At 51.6% G+C, this 16,475-nt stretch overlaps 1 protein-coding gene across 1 annotated transcript in view; it reads right to left on the bottom strand.

Moving 5' to 3' along the window:
• Window positions 1-333: 333 nt before the first annotated feature.
• The window catches only part of cald1a (caldesmon 1a), a 41,131-nt gene continuing 24,989 nt past the window's right edge, over window positions 334-16,475 (bottom strand). The window contains exons 3-15 of the mRNA XM_084447999.1: window positions 14,443-14,586; window positions 13,338-13,676; window positions 13,104-13,124; window positions 11,521-11,673; window positions 10,837-11,107; window positions 10,191-10,331; window positions 7,615-7,658; window positions 7,444-7,519; window positions 7,058-7,198; window positions 6,675-6,767; window positions 5,073-5,141; window positions 3,752-3,788; window positions 334-2,391 (exon numbers count right to left, since the gene is read on the bottom strand). Of these exons, the coding sequence (XP_084304125.1) occupies window positions 2,378-2,391; window positions 3,752-3,788; window positions 5,073-5,141; window positions 6,675-6,767; window positions 7,058-7,198; window positions 7,444-7,519; window positions 7,615-7,658; window positions 10,191-10,331; window positions 10,837-11,107; window positions 11,521-11,673; window positions 13,104-13,124; window positions 13,338-13,676; window positions 14,443-14,586 (1,543 nt within the window). The 3' untranslated portion in view covers window positions 334-2,377. The remainder of the gene's footprint in view (window positions 2,392-3,751; window positions 3,789-5,072; window positions 5,142-6,674; window positions 6,768-7,057; window positions 7,199-7,443; window positions 7,520-7,614; window positions 7,659-10,190; window positions 10,332-10,836; window positions 11,108-11,520; window positions 11,674-13,103; window positions 13,125-13,337; window positions 13,677-14,442; window positions 14,587-16,475) is intronic.

Genomic DNA, 16,475 nt, shown 5'->3' with positions numbered 1-16,475 from the left:
CATAATACAGGCCTGCCCGCCCATGTGACCCGGGTCTCACTCAGGATTGGCTGGGAGGAGTGAAGTCTATTGTTGGAGAGAAAGTAAGCCCAATATATCTTGACAATGAGCCCTGTGGCCATGACTTAGCCAGGGGTTAAACCTGCTACAAAAAATAATTTTTGAATAGTTTAGACAATTAGAAAGAATAACAGAAATATATCTTATGCTCCTTGCATTTTGTTCAAGACAATGCATTGTTTTTAAGTTTGTAACTAAAAACTAAACAAAAACACAAATGACAACTCTGAATACTTTCATGTCTTTATTGATGTTGTTGAGTCAGTGGTACAATGTTTTAATCATTTAATCGGTCTGAAACTACTACTCACTACTACCACAACACTACGTGTTCAGAAACTACAGATAGTGTGCTCTGCATAGGTCGCTGACCTCTACCCCAATACATGAAGGTGTTTAACGTGGAAATACAAAGATGTAAAAGGCAAAACAGCAAATATCAAAAATATGAAAATAACATAACATTACATAAACAGAGATATTTTGGTCAGACTCCTCTGCTTGACTCCAGAAGTCATGGAATGTGATTGTCATAGTTTAGAGTATAGGTATCAAATGTCCCTGCCAAACCGATCACACCCTTATCCAAGTATGTTATGCAAAATTAATTTAAAACTGAATCTGAATGTGAAACATATTACCTCAGTTACTGAAAGTGGAGTATTAAAACAACATGCTCTTAGTGCCTTTGCCGGTAGTTAGATTGTAATCACAAGGCTATGTGAATCATATAGTGGTTTACAGTACTAACTAGCTGCTTACTGCCCATGCCCATGGCTTCCAATGCCCAGACTGGGCTGATGGCCTCACTATGAGAGGAAAATAGTGGATGTACAACTATAGGGACTGGATAAATATGTGAGCTGTGTCTAGTTCTGATAGTATACAGGTCTGAGAGATCAGAAGGCCTCTGAGAAGAGAGAGCGTGTTCTCTCTGTGATGTGTACCCTCTTGTACAGTTCACCTGCTTCAACCTCGGAGGAATGTCTATGAAGAGGAATGTCTATGAAACATGACGATTACAAAGTGAGCTCGGACAACAGATACAAAAAAAAGCAAAACAAACAAAAAAGACAAAAAACTGCCAAGAGATAGACAATGACAAAAACACAAAAAAACATAAATAAAATGACAATAGTATAATAAAAGTTATAGATGGCCTTCTTAACGTTCCTTTAGTTGCATATACTTTCCTTTAATTGCCCCTTGTTGATTGGTAGTCATTGTATGAGTACAAAAGCAAACATTTGAGTATAAAGCTGTAATATAGGTTACAGTATGATTTTCATATATCAAAAAACGACATGTATGTGCTAACATATATTACTCAGACCATTGTTGCACTATTGATAAGACATAAAAAGTGAAATAAGCTAAATCTAGAAGTGCTTCCTGTATATCTCCACCCTGAACTGGTGACCAGGTATAAAATAGCTATGTGTGAAGCTTCTGCTTTAAATATAAATAAACAAGGCGAGATGGAGCATGTTGTTGATGGGGAAACCTGTTTGGAAAGCGGACATGTGGAATCTTCATTAACCCTTTGACACATACCATCACTCTAGAGTGAGCCCTGCAGCGCACAATCACACACGCGTGATCAGAACATAGAACGTTCATGATGACACAATGTTCATGATGACTAAACAAACCCCTCTTATCATGAGAGATGTGGCGTTTTATATATGGAAGTTGTCAAACCAAAATCGGTGTAGGAATTAGACCAATACAATTGGCGAATAAACCCGGTTGATGAATAATCAATCAATTGATTTAAAGGACTGAAAATCATTGTAAGTAAAATCTCTAGTGCTATTATAGTATATGCTTACATTGTAATACATGAGCACTTCAGGCAGCCGATAGCAGGAAAATAACGGTGTTAATGATCAAATCCTGGAGCTGGGATGACCATTATTCATATCTAGAACGTACACGTCAAAAGGTTAAGAGCATTCCCCATCTTACCAAAACAAATAAAACCGTAGAGCGCAAGGGATACGTCTAATTATTATTTTTTCTTTCTTTCTGCAGGTTCGGAATAAAATATAAAAAAAAACAAAAAAAACAAATCATAATAATCATAAACTTCCAAATTTCACAGCATTTTGTTTTTCTTTTAGAAAGGTAAATTCGATGTGCAAAGGCAGTGTGCTGTGATGGTAGGAGAAGAACGAGGCCTCAGCACAGCTGCTGGACGGCTCTGCTGTCTCCGCTCCCTCCCAGGGGCGCTGGGGGAGGAGCTCGGCTTTTTTTGGTTGGAAAGGAAGGAAGTTTTGGATTGTCTTGGTCCCGCCTGTGTCAGTCCTCTGAGGCGTTAGTGTCCCATACCTGCTGACAGCCACAGACAGAGACAGGTCTATCAGAGGACATACCAGAGGTTGATACTCTGACCTGGGACGTTAAACACACCCGGCAGACCAACAGGGGGAGGAACTAGGAGGAGTGTTTGATTTAGCTCCCCTCTCGTGCAGAGGTTGCACTGTCTGCTGGGATTATGCTCTTCCATTGGATCCATTGTACACAACAAGGTTATTGTACTAAACAATGTCCGTAAGTAAATTGAGTCGATGACATTATACTGTACATGAAACAGTCTTTTATAAAATAAAATAAATAAATAGTTTCAGGTGGTGGTTGTGTGTGTGCCTGCGTGTGTGTGTGTGTATATCTGCGTGTATGTGTGTGTGTGTGTGTGTGCGTGCCTGCGTGTATGTGTGTGTGCATGTGTGTGTATGTGTGTGTGTGTGTGTGTGTGTGTGTGCGTGCGTGTGCGTGTCAGATTCCTCTGGGGTCCCAGTCTCTGTAGCCGTTTAAATAACTGCGGCTGACATGTTGTCCTTCACTCATCAACACCCTCTGTAAGATGAGCCAGGGGCAGATGCGAGCGAGATGAGGCGCGTGCGTGCTTGTTACTCTGACCTAATCACACCTCCGCTAGGCCGCGGATCGGGTTCTAATGACAGAGCGCGGCTGTGTTGAGCTGAGTGAGTGAGTGAGTGCTTGTCTGGTTAACAGTATTTCTTCCTCTGCTCAGCCTCAGTGATGGGATGGGATGTGAAGGCCTGCTAATCCGCCGCAGGCTCAGGTAGTAATGTGCCAAAGCAACAGGTGCCATATGTACGGCCGGCCTGGCAGACGCACAGAAGCCCGGGCGCCGCGCCCGGTGGGGTGCAGCGGCGGAAGGGTTCGGGGGACAGGGACGGCGGAACGGGGAGGCTTGGAGGGGCACGGGGAGGTGGAGGACGAGGGCTGAAGCGTGGAAGGTGAAGGCGGGGGGTGGCGTTAGGCTGGGTCGTGAAAGAAGGGTAGTGGTGAGGCGGGCTGCTAGGAGGGCGGGGGAGGGGGGGGGGGCTGGAGAAAGGGCACGCTGTCGAACGAGCGACACATTACACAGGACACGTCCGGCATCCCAGAAGGACGCTGTGAAAATAGCAAACAATGCCATCACGGGCATCCGAGCGCGCGCGCCGGGCAGACGACCGGGCCTGGTGATTTACAGCTGATACGGGGCTGTGGGGGGGGATGGGCGCGGGGACATACGCGGGTCTGTCAATTATACGAGGCCTTAATTCCTGTCCTTTTACAGAATAGAGTTCACAATAACTCTGTGCCGAGGTATTGTTAGTAGAGAGGCACTAAAATACACTCTCTCTCTCTCTCTCTCTCTCTCTCTTTTACACAGACTCACCGTTGGCGACCGATTTAGTCTCCCCTCTGCCTGTCACCTGTGAGACGAAGAGAGGGAGGGAGAAAGTGGTCAGACGGAGAGAGACAGTCCATTGGCCTCCAAACAGTTTAAGAGGTCCTCAAAGTCCGCAGCCTGTCAGAGCAGAGTGAACTGTGACCTTTGCATCGAGAGCGCTGCTAACCTTCCATCCATTCTAGGCCTCGGATTCAGGTCTCCCTCAGAGCTGCTCTCTCGTTGACTTGAATGGACGTGTACTGTACTGTACAGTATGTTCTATGGATAATATTTCTTTGTCTCAGGCTCACCCATACCCCCCCCTCCCCCCAACCCCCAGCCTTCACCTTGTCCAGTCTCTACGACATCACTGCATAGCCGTGGTCGGCTGACGTAGCGGTGGCTAACCGCTAACTCCCCCGGTCTGGTACGGTTTTACGTCACCGCTAACCACCGCCCAGAGAGAGCCCTGCCAGGCCCCCGCCAGGCCCCCGCCAGGCCCCCGGGACCACCAGGCTGCCCCTGCGGATGCCAGGGGAGAGTGAGGCGACGCGTAACCTCCAGCGCTGGACAGCGAGGCCCGTGTCTGGTCCCCGGGCCGTGGCGGAGGGGCTCTCCAGGAACAACACGGACGGAGACAACGGCGTGTACGGAGCAGAAGCAGAGGGGGGGGGGGGGGGGGGGGGGGCGGAGCTAGCTGGGCTGCTTCCAACGCCATATTGCCAGAGTGTAGGAGAGAGAGTACATAGAGCAGCCATTTGTGATGGAAGCACAGTACCAAGTACCAAAGACAGCAGGCTGGTAAAAAATGAAGAGAAGACAAGAGTAGAACAGAACTGTATATACAGTACATGGCCCATATGACTGACTGCACAGGCAACAATGAGCTTCCGGCACTTCCCGCCCACAGCCAGTGAGAGCACAGCTTGACCAGTGGTAACAGAAGCAGAGTGGTGACCCCAAGGCTTATAGACCTGATGGGGGCCAGAGTGAGAGGAGTGAGGGGTTAGGGGGGGGAGGGGGGAGTTTACCTCTCCAGGCTTCCAGATTGAAGAATGAAGTCAACTAGCTAAGAGAGGTCTTCAAACACAAACAGACAAGCAACACAAAAAAATACAAAATAAAAACATGAATCCCCTACTGTAGCTGTCAGACAGTGTCTGGACTGAGTGTCAGATAACATACCAGATTCTGCCTGGTAAAAAAAAATCTGGTATTGGTAATCGGTATTGTGTGTGTGCGAATGTGTGTGTGTGTGTGTGTGTGTGAGAGAGAGAGAGTGAGAAAGAGTGTGCTTGTGTGTGTGTGTGTGTGTGTGTGTGTGTACCTTTGAAGGAGAGGCTCCTTTGTTTTCCCATAGACTCCTCTTGTTGGTGACATCACCAGGCTTCAGGTCCTGGAGTGGGAGAGAGAGAGAGAGAGAGAGAGGAGAAAGAGAGAGAGAGAGAGAGAGAGAGAGAGAGAGAGAGAGAGAGAGAGAGAGATTCCAATTCAGAAAGAGATTCACAGGTTACAACTCAATCATTACTCTGAAAAGTCATTTGGCTTATTCTATAATACCTTGTGTGATGAGAAAATGATTGACAGAAGCAGAGGACAGAGAGGTCTTGGGGGAAGAAAGGCTGACAGAGACTACCAAGCAGAGACAGCTAGCAGAGGAGGAAAAGAGAGGAAGTCATGAGACAGGTCTAATAATGTACAACAAAGCACAAAGTCGCGCACGAGTCAACCTGAGAGAACCAAGTTTCTTTCTCCTTTGACCACTAGTGGGAGACAAGACACGCGTCATAGACCTCGTCCAAGTCGACCAGAAGGTCACAGAAAACCCCGCCTTCCCACAATGCTCCCAAAGCTACGCGGCGCTACACGGCAGGTCAGGTGTCGTGTTACCGCACGCTCCCGCTCTGACTCCCCCCACCGCGCCACGTTTCCAAGGCGACAGGCCCACTGGCGGCCAACGTGCGCTATCGCAGTGTCAGCGGTGATGAACAGCTGCGGGGGGAGGGGACTATCGGCAGCGCTGTGTATGTTTCCATTCCTATCTCCTTGTACCTCACGCCGGGATTAGTGCCAGACCGCAGCTACAGCCTGAACCCCTTAACGTAAACAATGGTCTGGGGGGGCAGGGGGGACTAGGACGAGCCAAGGGGAGGTATGGATATGTTGGAATGTGGCCAGGAGTAGGGGCGAGTGATGGGGAGGTATGGACATGTTGGAACGTGGCCATGTGGATATAGGGGGGAGGGGGGGGGTAAAGGGGGGATGTTTGAGTCTCCGTCTATCCGGCCCTCTGATAGCCAGTCGCCATAAGATCCTCCTCACAGCTAAACCACATCTATATGAGACGTGAAACGCTTAATGCACGATAACAAGACGTCCGGATTCAAACAAATGCCTTCTTCTATCGCGCTTCAGTGGAGATAAGTGAGGTGCGTTTACCCGCCCATGTGATTTAAGTCCACTAGGTGGCGCCAGGCCATCTCCCCCGCACTACGCCGACCACCTGGGAGTTGATACATGAACCTCTAATCATGATCAGGTGATTAGAGGGTCCATGGATCACCAGGACATGGCAGCTCACTGAGCTCCAGACGGCCCGCTGGCCGACAGAGTCGATGCAAAGCTTCTATCTATCGCGCATATCTCATCGTTATGTCCACACCGTGTCTGGTCTGAGGTCAGTATGTAGGGGCGCTCAGATACAAGAGCAACATTAAGACACATTAGGAAGCAGACCTGGTTGGGTTTGTACCAAATGGAAAAAAAGTAAATGTGCTGCCTGTTCTAGTTGCTCTGAACAGTCCCACCGGGCTCAGCCGTGCGCCGGGCGCTTCACCGCACGCCGGGCGGAAGAGAGGAGTGCCGCGTCGCGGAAATTCATTTCCCACAGTTGCAGGGGAGCGGACGGGTTGCCGTGGCAACGACCTACCGCCGGTCTGCCTCCCGGGGTCTTGCTCTCGGGGGTTTTGTTCAGCCAGTCGTTGATGCGGCCGGCCACACCTATCTTCATCCCAGCTGCTTCCTGTTCGGAGTGGGGGGTCAAAGGTCAGAGCCGCCACGGGCAATGGGGCTGAACAGGAAGTGGTGGTGAAACGAGCCCCCTTCCTCTCCTCCCCGCCCTGCCCGCGACACACACACAGACACAGACAGACACACACACACACACACACACACACACACACACACACACACACACACCCACACAGAGCACACAAGCACACACAAACATGCACACACGCCAAAACACACACACATACACACACGCACCCACACATACTGTGTACACACACACACACACACACGCTGTCCTACCTTGAAGGTGCCTCCTCCGCCGCCGGGGGAGTTGAACACGTTGCCCTTCTCCCACATGCTCTTGATGTTGCGGATGCCGTCGGTCACCATGGGCAGGTCCACCGCCCCGGAGCGGGGGGAGCGAGAGTCCCTGTTCTCTCTCTGAGAGGGGGGGGGGGGGGACAGCAAGGAATACAATGTTACCAATGGACTCTGGAGTGGAGGGCATGGAGTTGGAAAGTTGTATTATTATTATTATTATTATTATTATTAGTGGTAGTAGTAGTAGTAGTAGTAGTAATCATGTCACCATTATCATCATGTTGGACATGGAGATCTACTGTACCTGGGCAGAACTACATGGGGATCTACTGTACCTGGGCAGAACTACATGGGATCTACTGTACCTGGGCAGCAGAGGTGTACTGCTCCAGCCTGTTGTCGATCTTAGACACCACGGGGGAGTGAGCCATCTTCACCGAGCTGCAGAGACAAGCGCACTCAACACATGACTCAATATGCCACCCATGTGTTGAGATCTCAGGCCATATGACGCCGGCGGCGTTGAGCGCGCTCACCTTTTCTGTGCCGACTTGTTCAGAAACTCCGCCCTCTCGCCGATCTGTGAAGAGAGGTCATGGGAGGAAGGGCGTCAGAAAAGGCGTTCACGCGCACACCTACACACACACACACCTACACACACCTACTCACACGCAAACACACTGAAGCTGCCTGGCTCTTCTACCCAGGCCCTTTCCCGCCTAAACTGACATGCCAGATGGTTTGCTTTGCATAACCATCTGGGAACTCTCCATTGGAAACTGTTTGGGAAAGGGCAGGCATTTTCAAAACTACTTGGCAGGTGAATGGATGAACCATCCGTCTATCACGCGCAAACTTCAACCGCCACAACTAAACCCGCCCGGCGTACAGTTGTTGTTTGTATTTCCTCATAGAGCGCTGACTGGCTAGATCGTTTTCTGATCTGGCACAAACGGATCTCTATGGAGAGTATCCAGACTGATTTGCGGAGGAACAGAATGTGAGCCGGCGAGATCGGGATGGTCTCTCTCTCGAGGCTGTTTCCCGCCTGCTCTCTGTGGGAACCCCTGGCTTCTGCTTACGAAGACCAGCGCTCCTGCTAGCTCAAAAAAAAAGGAGAAACAGAAGGAAGCCGCTCCCTCCCCTCCTCCTCCTCCTCCCCTCCTCCCCTCCTCCCCCACGTGCCCTTGCTCTCCGCATTCTGAATGTGGGAGTTCCGAAAATACTCCGCTCAGGAAATTCCCCATTCCCGAGCGCTCCGCGAAGAGCCGTAAGAGTCTGAACGCGGTCAAAGTTATCCTATTAACCCTAATGGTTTTCCTGCGTCCCCGGCGCTGGGCTGGGCTCTCCTTATCTCAACGCTGCTCTGCTGAACGCTGACACGGCTTCTGGAGCTCTGTGTCCTTCAGGGGGGGTCTGGACACTGGGAGACGGCCCCGCATATATAAACGGCCCGACCTATATAACGGGAAAGATATACACACCTGTTTATAGATATACTGTATACAGTTGTGGTATTAGTAGTAATAATAATAATAATAATAATAATAATAAGACTATTATTATTATTATTCATTATATTTATATAGCATTTTTTATTGTGATACAATCTCAAAGGTTCTTACTCCTTCTCAAATGTGTTAGCTAACGTTAACATTACCTCAATTCCTGAATTTAGCTGAGCTTAACGTTAGCCTAACCTAATTTAGCTAAACCTAGCTTCTGTAACTAGGACTTAGCTTCAGTAGTAGTAGCAGCAGTAGTGGTTGTAGTGGCTCTGCAGTAGCAGTAGTAGTTCGCCAGCAGTTGCCTATTCATCAGTGTCTCTCTTTAACCACTTCCCATGGCTACATCACTGTGATATACCGAAAGTAAGACGTGGTATGTCTATGGAAGGCCATCCATGCCTAGATAATACACTGACAACAGCTAGATCGTATTACAGTGTCTCAGTACTGTATCACAATAACACACAACAGCAACACACACCACTGCACCACTGCAAGGTCAAAATCAACACGCCACTTTGGAGTGTGTGTGTGTCTTGGCAAGAATGTATGAAGTGAAACATAAACACCCCCCCCCACCCACCCACACACACACACACACATACATACACACACACACACACACACACACACACACTAGCTGTACCTACAGTAAACATGACGACAAAGTACAGCTGCGTAGAGGGATCGGAGGAGCACAATGTTAACGTTTACTAGACAACAAACAAACATACACACACAATAATCAAATCATCTAACTGAAACAACCACACCGGGCCCTGGACAGAGCCACAGAGGTGCGGGCCAACCAGTACGGCCAGATGGTGATTACTGCTAACTGGCTCTAATGTGATTTTCTCCTCTCTTTTTGACCCCCCCTCCGGGTCTCCAAGCCGTGGGAGCTGGATGCGGCAGCGCTGGACCGCTTACTCACATTTAAGTTGATTAAACACGCTCTGCCGTGACAAATATTGATCTTTACGCTGCAGAGGGGCTGGGTTACGCCGTAGAGGGGCGGGGTTACGCCGTAGAGGGGCTGGGTTACGGCGTAGAGGCGGGGTTACGGCGTAGAGAGGAGGGGTTACGGCGTAGAGGGGCGGGGTTATGCCACATAGGGGCGGGGTTACGCCGTAGAGGGGCGGGGTTTCAGGTCGCAGCGTTAGGGAAAGAACAGGAACATTTCATGATTGTTTACTGATTGAATTTTAGAATAATAGCCTTGTTGTACTGTATGTTCCTGATCATGAATAAGCAGAAATAAGCAAGAATTTCTTTATTCTAGTATTTCATAATTTTGTTCTTCTATTTTATTTTTTCTTTCTAATTTGATTTAATTTCATGCATTTTATTGTATGTTTTTTTTTTATTATTTTTTTATCATTTGTTCTGTCGACTTCATGCCAGCCATTTTGCCAGCCATGCCAGCCATTCATATTTTGTGGACTCTTGGAGGAGAAGCATAAATCTTAGGTCAAAAGACCAAATAAACAAACAAACAAAACAAAAAAACACACACAGAGATGAAGAATACAAACTGACAGACAAGGAGTTGGTGGAATCTACAGCGGGGGTCAGAGTTCAGGGGTCGGGGGTGAGAGGCTGACCTTGAGGGACGACCCCCGGGGGCTGACACACATGAACGGCTTGGCCTCTCCTCTGTCCATGGTGTCCTCCACCTTCTGTCTCTTCTCCGCCGCCTCTGCCCTCCTCCTCTCTATCTCCTCCTTCATCCTCCTCTTCTCCTCCTGACATACACACACACACACACACACACACACGTGAACCATGGGCTATGAGGTCATTATGGCGCAGGCCGGTGCATGGCGGACAGGCAGCAGAGTTATAGCTGGAGGGGGGGGGGGGGGGGCAGATAAGACTGAAGAACAGCCTGATGATGTCACAGGGAGGCTAGTGGGCTGTTATCTCCAACAGGTGTTGAACAGAACAGAAGTACATCTACACTGTCTGGAAACAGACTAGGAGAGAGAGAGAGAGATAGATAGATAAGAGAGAGAGAGAGAGAAAGAGAGAGATAGATAAGAGAGAGAGAGAGAGATAGATAAGAGAGAGAGAGAGAGAGAGAGGAAGGGAGGGTGGAGGAGATAAAGAGGGGAGAGAGGGAGGGGGAGAGGGAGAGGGAAGAAAAGAGAGAGAGAAAGGGGGAGAGAAGAGAGAGAGAGTAAAAATAGGGAATGAGAGGAAAAAAGAAAGAGAGAAAGAGAGAGAATTTCTGTGTTCGAGTCCCCCCACCTCCTCTCTGGTCTTCCTCTCCTCCTCCTCCTGCTTCTTCTGCCTCTCCTCCTCCTCCAGCACCTTCCTCCTCTCCTCCCTCTTCTTCTTCAGCTCCTCCAGCTCCTGCTCGGCCTCCTGCTGCTTCTGGCGCATCCTCTCCAGCTCCTCCGTCTCCGCGTCGTCGCGGCGCCGCTTCAGCTCCTCCAGCTTAAGCTCCGCCTCCAGGCGCGCCGCGTCGTCCTGTTCCTCCGCCGCCGCCGCCTCGGGCGAGCGCACGCTGCTGCCGCGGCTACACACGCGCACACACACACACACACACACACACACACACACACACACACACAATCAGCGGGCCTTGTCTAAGGTGACAGCGTGTCTAGGGTTTCGGTCGCCCAGTGTTCCCCTCTGGGGCGCTGGGATTGGGTGACGCGTGTCGAGTACAGGCAGCTCTGCTCTTGGACGGCCTGCATGCTGAACAACAAACAGCGTGTGTGCGTGTAAGCACTGCTACAGATACGCCTTTAAAATACTTTAGAGCACACACCCTGGGCAATACCTTCTCCTCATTCCACTGTTTTTCTGAGTCATGCTCATTGCCCCACAGTAACCCCCCCACACACACACACACTCACACAAATTCCATCTTGTATCTGAATCACGTCGGCGACAATACGAGTAAGCCGATCGGCGATTGGTTAATACCTGAGGGTTCTCTCTGGTTTCCTGTGCTGTCTGGGCGGAGTCTCCTCATGCAGGCCTCCGTTCTGCTTCCTCTGCCCCTCCCCCGGCTCCATGGCCCCGCCCCTCTCAGACACCTGCAGCCACAGAGCCGACCGGTTAACAGTCCACACGGGTCTGGAGGTCGCGGAATATCCGGGTGGGCGCTTTTGGTGACATCACAGCATTCCGTCTGGGCAGTGACTCCACTCGGTGAGACGCAAGGAGCAAAGCAGGGTTGTGTGTGTGTGTGTGTGTGTTTGAGGCAGAGTGTGTGTGTTTGAGGAGCATCAGAACCACACCCCACATCCATACCCAGGCCCTATTCCGGAGTAGCCAGCAGCTCAGTCTCCTAGCCCCCTGTGAATGCTCTGACCGGGGGTCCATACCCACCATCTCATTATCATTTAGAAAATCACTTATATCATGCTTTGGAAATACAGCTGTCAAGTGCTAAGCACCATGTATTGGGACTATCTATACTTATATGTGCTTGAATATGCTTGTTACCAGACGACGTGATTATATATTCGGTGTCTAGCCCTCCGTAGCTGCAGTGTGCATGCTAATTATGTAACGCAGACTTGGTGGATACTCAGTATACTAGCTCAGTAAGGAATCAGCTACTTATCTGTTGTCACGCTGGAGTAGAGCCTGTGTGATGAGTTCACCCCCCACATGAGTAGAGCACAGGCAGACATGCAGCACACTGTGACCGTGACCGTACTGTGACCATACTGTGACCACTCTGTGAGGCATGATGGCATTAAACCTCATTACGGTCGACCACACCACTGTGACCACGCCTTCTGACGAAGGCTCTGGAGACCGCCACTGCAAACCACACTGTGAGTCTGGACAACCTCCGCTGTCTGGGAGAGAGACGCTCGTTCGCCGTAGCCCCGGGTTTGGGGGCGTACCGGGGTGGCATCTTCCACAGATGGAGCCCTGTTCTGGATGTGGGGGGTCTGGATCCAGGCCTAGGATCTCCCGGGACCATAATCTGGGACTAAGGGCGGAGTCTGGCCCGTTCATCTGGGTTTAAATCCAGCCTCTAGTCCCGGATGGAGGCCGGACGTCTCTCTCTCCCACACACTGGAGTTCCCCTGAGTGACTGGTGACCGGTGATCTGACCACAGCGCTACCAGAGCTCTTACCACATCCAGGCCATTCTCTGACACCTCACGGTCGTCCTCCTCCTGGCCTCTGGTCAGCCTCACTGTCCTGTCCTCACTCTCCGTCTGTCTGTCTGCTGGCTGATCTACTGATCTCCCTTCCTCTACCTCCTCTACCTCCTCCTCCTCCTCCTCCTCCTTCTCCACCTCCATCTCCTCCTCCTCCTCCGACTCTACGGCATCCTCTTCTCTCTCTGCCTCAGAACCGGCTGATCTCTCCTGCTCTGATCTCTCCTGTTCTGATCTCTCCTGCTCTGATCTCTCCTGCTCTGATCTCTCCTGCTCTGATCTCTCCTGCTCTGATCTCTCCTGCTCTGATCTCTCCTGCTCTGATCTCTCCTGCTCTGATCTCTCCTGCTCCGAGATCTCCTGCGCTACTGAACGTGAACGTGCCTGTCGTTCTTCTGCGTCCGCCTATGGGGGAGGGATGAGATGGACTCAATCCAGAAACACAACAGGCAAACTCCATCAGCTCCATGAACCCACAGCCACTCCTCATTTTGCACATATGACATATTAGGGTTCTCCTCAGTGGAATCCTAGACAAGGTGAGCTGTAATGTATCGTTAAGACGCTGTCACCACAGCTGGTGAATGAGCGGGACTGACCTGCTCTCTCAGGTTAGACCTCCTTGGTTTCTCCTCCTCCACTTCCTGTTTCTCCTCCACCTCCTCCTCCTCTCCCTGCCCGGCCTCCTCCTCCACCTCCTCCTCCTCCGGGGCCGCCTCCTCTTCTCTCTCCTCCTCCTTCTCCTCCTTCCTCTCCGACGCCTCCCCGCTGTCGTGGCAACGGCCGCCGCCGTGGTTCAGGTCGTTGTCGCGGGAGAAAGTGGGGTCCAGCTCCCGCTGTCTCTCCTCCGCCTCCTTCAGGCGCTTCAGACGACGCTCCTCCCGCTTGGCCATGCGCTCCAGCAGGGCCTGGTCCTCCTCCTCGGCTCCGCCCCCGCCGCCGCCGCTCTCTGTCACGCTGACACACACACACACACACACCTTACACCTCAAGGCATTAATACATGCTAACCCAGCCGTCTGGCTAGCGTTAGCACGCCGCCCACGCACAATCAACAATGGCTGTTGGCGCGCCAGACAGGGCAGGTCCGGACAATCCCAAGCCTGTTCAACAGCCGCCGGATGTGTGCGTGTGTGTCTCAAGGAGGTATTATAGTGGTGTGTGTGTGTGTGTGTGTGTGTGTGTGTGTGTGCCTGGGTGACTTCACTGGGAGGAAGCGCTGACACCACAAAGCTGCTTCTGTGTGTCTGGATGTCGGACAGGCAGACTTCTCCCACGGTCGTCCGCATCCTACTGCCGATGACCTCATCTGGGCGGGGCGACGGGGCTGGGGTTACAATCGGGCGGGTGGGGGGGGGGGGGGGGGTGTCCGGGGCTGCTATCTGTGCCAGCTAGGAAAATGTATCTTACACAAACTACTACTGAGGGTCTACGCGGCTCTGACTCTGAGGTGTCCCTCTGGACAGACGCAGCGTCACCCTCATCACCAGTTGGACATTGAGACCTAAAATCAGGGCACAGGTGTGGATTCCCCGAATCAAGACAGGTGTTCCAGTTGACTTCCTGGCTGGGGTGGCCTGACTCCTGATGCGGCAGTCTCTACCTCGTGTGGATCAGGGTTACACACATCTATTATTAAAAGAGCTGTGAAAGACAGCGTGACAAGGTGCTTTGTGCCTCTCTGTGTGTGTGTGTGTGTGTGCGCGCGCGTGTGTGTGTGTACCTGTGGCTGTTGGTCGAGACCAGGCTCTCTGTCTGTCCGCTGGACTCCTCCCCCTCCCTGCTCTTCATCCTCTCCTGGCGGGCCCTTCGTCTCCTCTCCCTGGCCGCCTCCTCCTCATCCTCATCGGTCCTCTGGTAGGCCATCCTGAGAGAGAGAGAGAGAGAGAGGGAGAGAGGGAGAGAGAGAGGGGGAGAGAGAGAGAGAGGGAGAGAGAGAGAGAGGGAGAGAGAGAGAGAGAGAGAGAAAGAGAGAGAGAGAGAGAGAGAGGGGACAGTTGTACAATCTCTTCACATCTAAATCATCATTTTGACACATCAACATAAAACATAAAATTCCCAGAACTGGTCTCATATGATGCCATTGTCCCAATCCTAAAGGACTTTGAATGATTAAGTACTGGAGACTGTCACTGTATCTCGTATCTCATAACTGTCTTTTAAATGTTTGATATATGTGTTTGTCTGTATGTAACCAAATGTATTTTAGTTTATTTATGCTGCCGTCTTGTCCTGGTTTCTCTTGGAAAATAGATTTTAAACTCAATGACCTGGTGAAAAAACGGTTTAATAACAATAAAACAATCATTCCTGCTAGGCTGTGGATGGAGAGACGAGAAGTCATTATATCTCTATTCTGCCACTTCTCCACTCAGCCATCCAGCCATGCCCTCCAGCCTGGTGTGTGTGTGTGTGTGTGTGTGTGTGTGTGTGTGTGTGTGTGTGTGTGTGTGTTTTTGTGTGTGTGTGTGTGCTATGCTGCCAGCGGTCAGCGTGAGTGGCAGGTGTTCTGCGGGGCTAGCAGAGCAGCAGGCTGACCTCAGGGCTGAACTCTAGGCTGAACTCTGGGCTGACCTCTGGGCTGAGCTGGCTCTGAAAGGATGTCCTCACAGAACACAGGGACTGTGTCATCAACAACAACAACAACGCCCAGGCTAGACCTGGGGGACACTGATGTCACCACATCAGACCCCTCTCTCTCTCTCTCTCTCTCTCTGTTAGTGCATGTGTGTGTGTTTATGAGAACATGCATTGGTGTGGATCAAATCCAGCGTGTGTGTGTGTGTGTGTGTGTACGCGACTGTGTGGGTGTACGTCTATGGTTGGCTGTGCGCCTCCGAGTATGGTTATGAGACCCCTCATAAATCCCCCATGATAGAGACATACGATCACTTCCAGCCACGGCCAAACCACCTCCGTCTCACCGGATCCAATTGTTCTCCTACTGTTAGCGGACAGTAGACCCCCCCCCCCCCCCCCCATGCAGACTCAAAGCCCCCCCCTGTCCCGTCGCTCCACTGCCGCCCGCTGAGCGACCCGGGCCCCTGGAGGACGCCACGCGCTCCCAGAGACGTCACGGGAAACTGAGGCGACCGCAGCCAGGATCAGAACAGAGGGGTCCGCCGGCGGAGACGTGGCGTTCCACGCCCCTCAGAAACCCCCGCAGGGTCTGCGCCAGCATTCCTGTCCCTCGTTTGGCAGCTGGTCCAGCGAATGGGAAGACCGGAGCAGGCCTCCCCCTCCCTGTAGGATCCTCCCCCCTCCCTCCCGACCCCGACCTCACAGAGCCCTGCACAAGAGATGTGGCTCTCAGGGAGGAATGGAGAGAGGGAGAGAGAGAGGGAGGGAGGGAGAGGGAGGAAGGGAGAGGGGGAGAGAGAGAGAGAGAGAGGGAGGGTGGGAAAGGGAGGGAAAGCGGGAGAGAGGGGGAGAGGGAGGGAGGAAGGGAGAGGGGGAGAGAGAGAGAGAGAGAGAGGGTGGGAAAGGGAGGGAAAGCGGGAGAGAGGGGGAGAGGGAGGGAAAGAGGGAGAGAGAGAGAGGGAGAGGGGAGGAGAGAGAGAGTGGGAGAGAGGTGTGTGTGTGTGTGTGGGCAGGAGAGTGAAAGTGAGCGAGGGGGCGGTGGTGGTGATCTTATCTCACTGGATCGTAAATCTCCGTTGGCGGCGGCGGCGGGGGGTCTGAGTGAGTCCAGCCTGGTTACTGTAACAACCCGCAGGTCGCCCCGCCCGCCCGTCCGTCTGCCCGTCCGCGCGCCCG

This window comes from Borostomias antarcticus, assembly GCF_949987555.1.
Source record: "Borostomias antarcticus genome assembly, chromosome: 13".
NCBI classification, from domain to species: domain Eukaryota; kingdom Metazoa; phylum Chordata; class Actinopteri; order Stomiiformes; family Stomiidae; genus Borostomias; species Borostomias antarcticus.
This window is presented reverse-complemented; position numbering and strand designations above follow the sequence as displayed.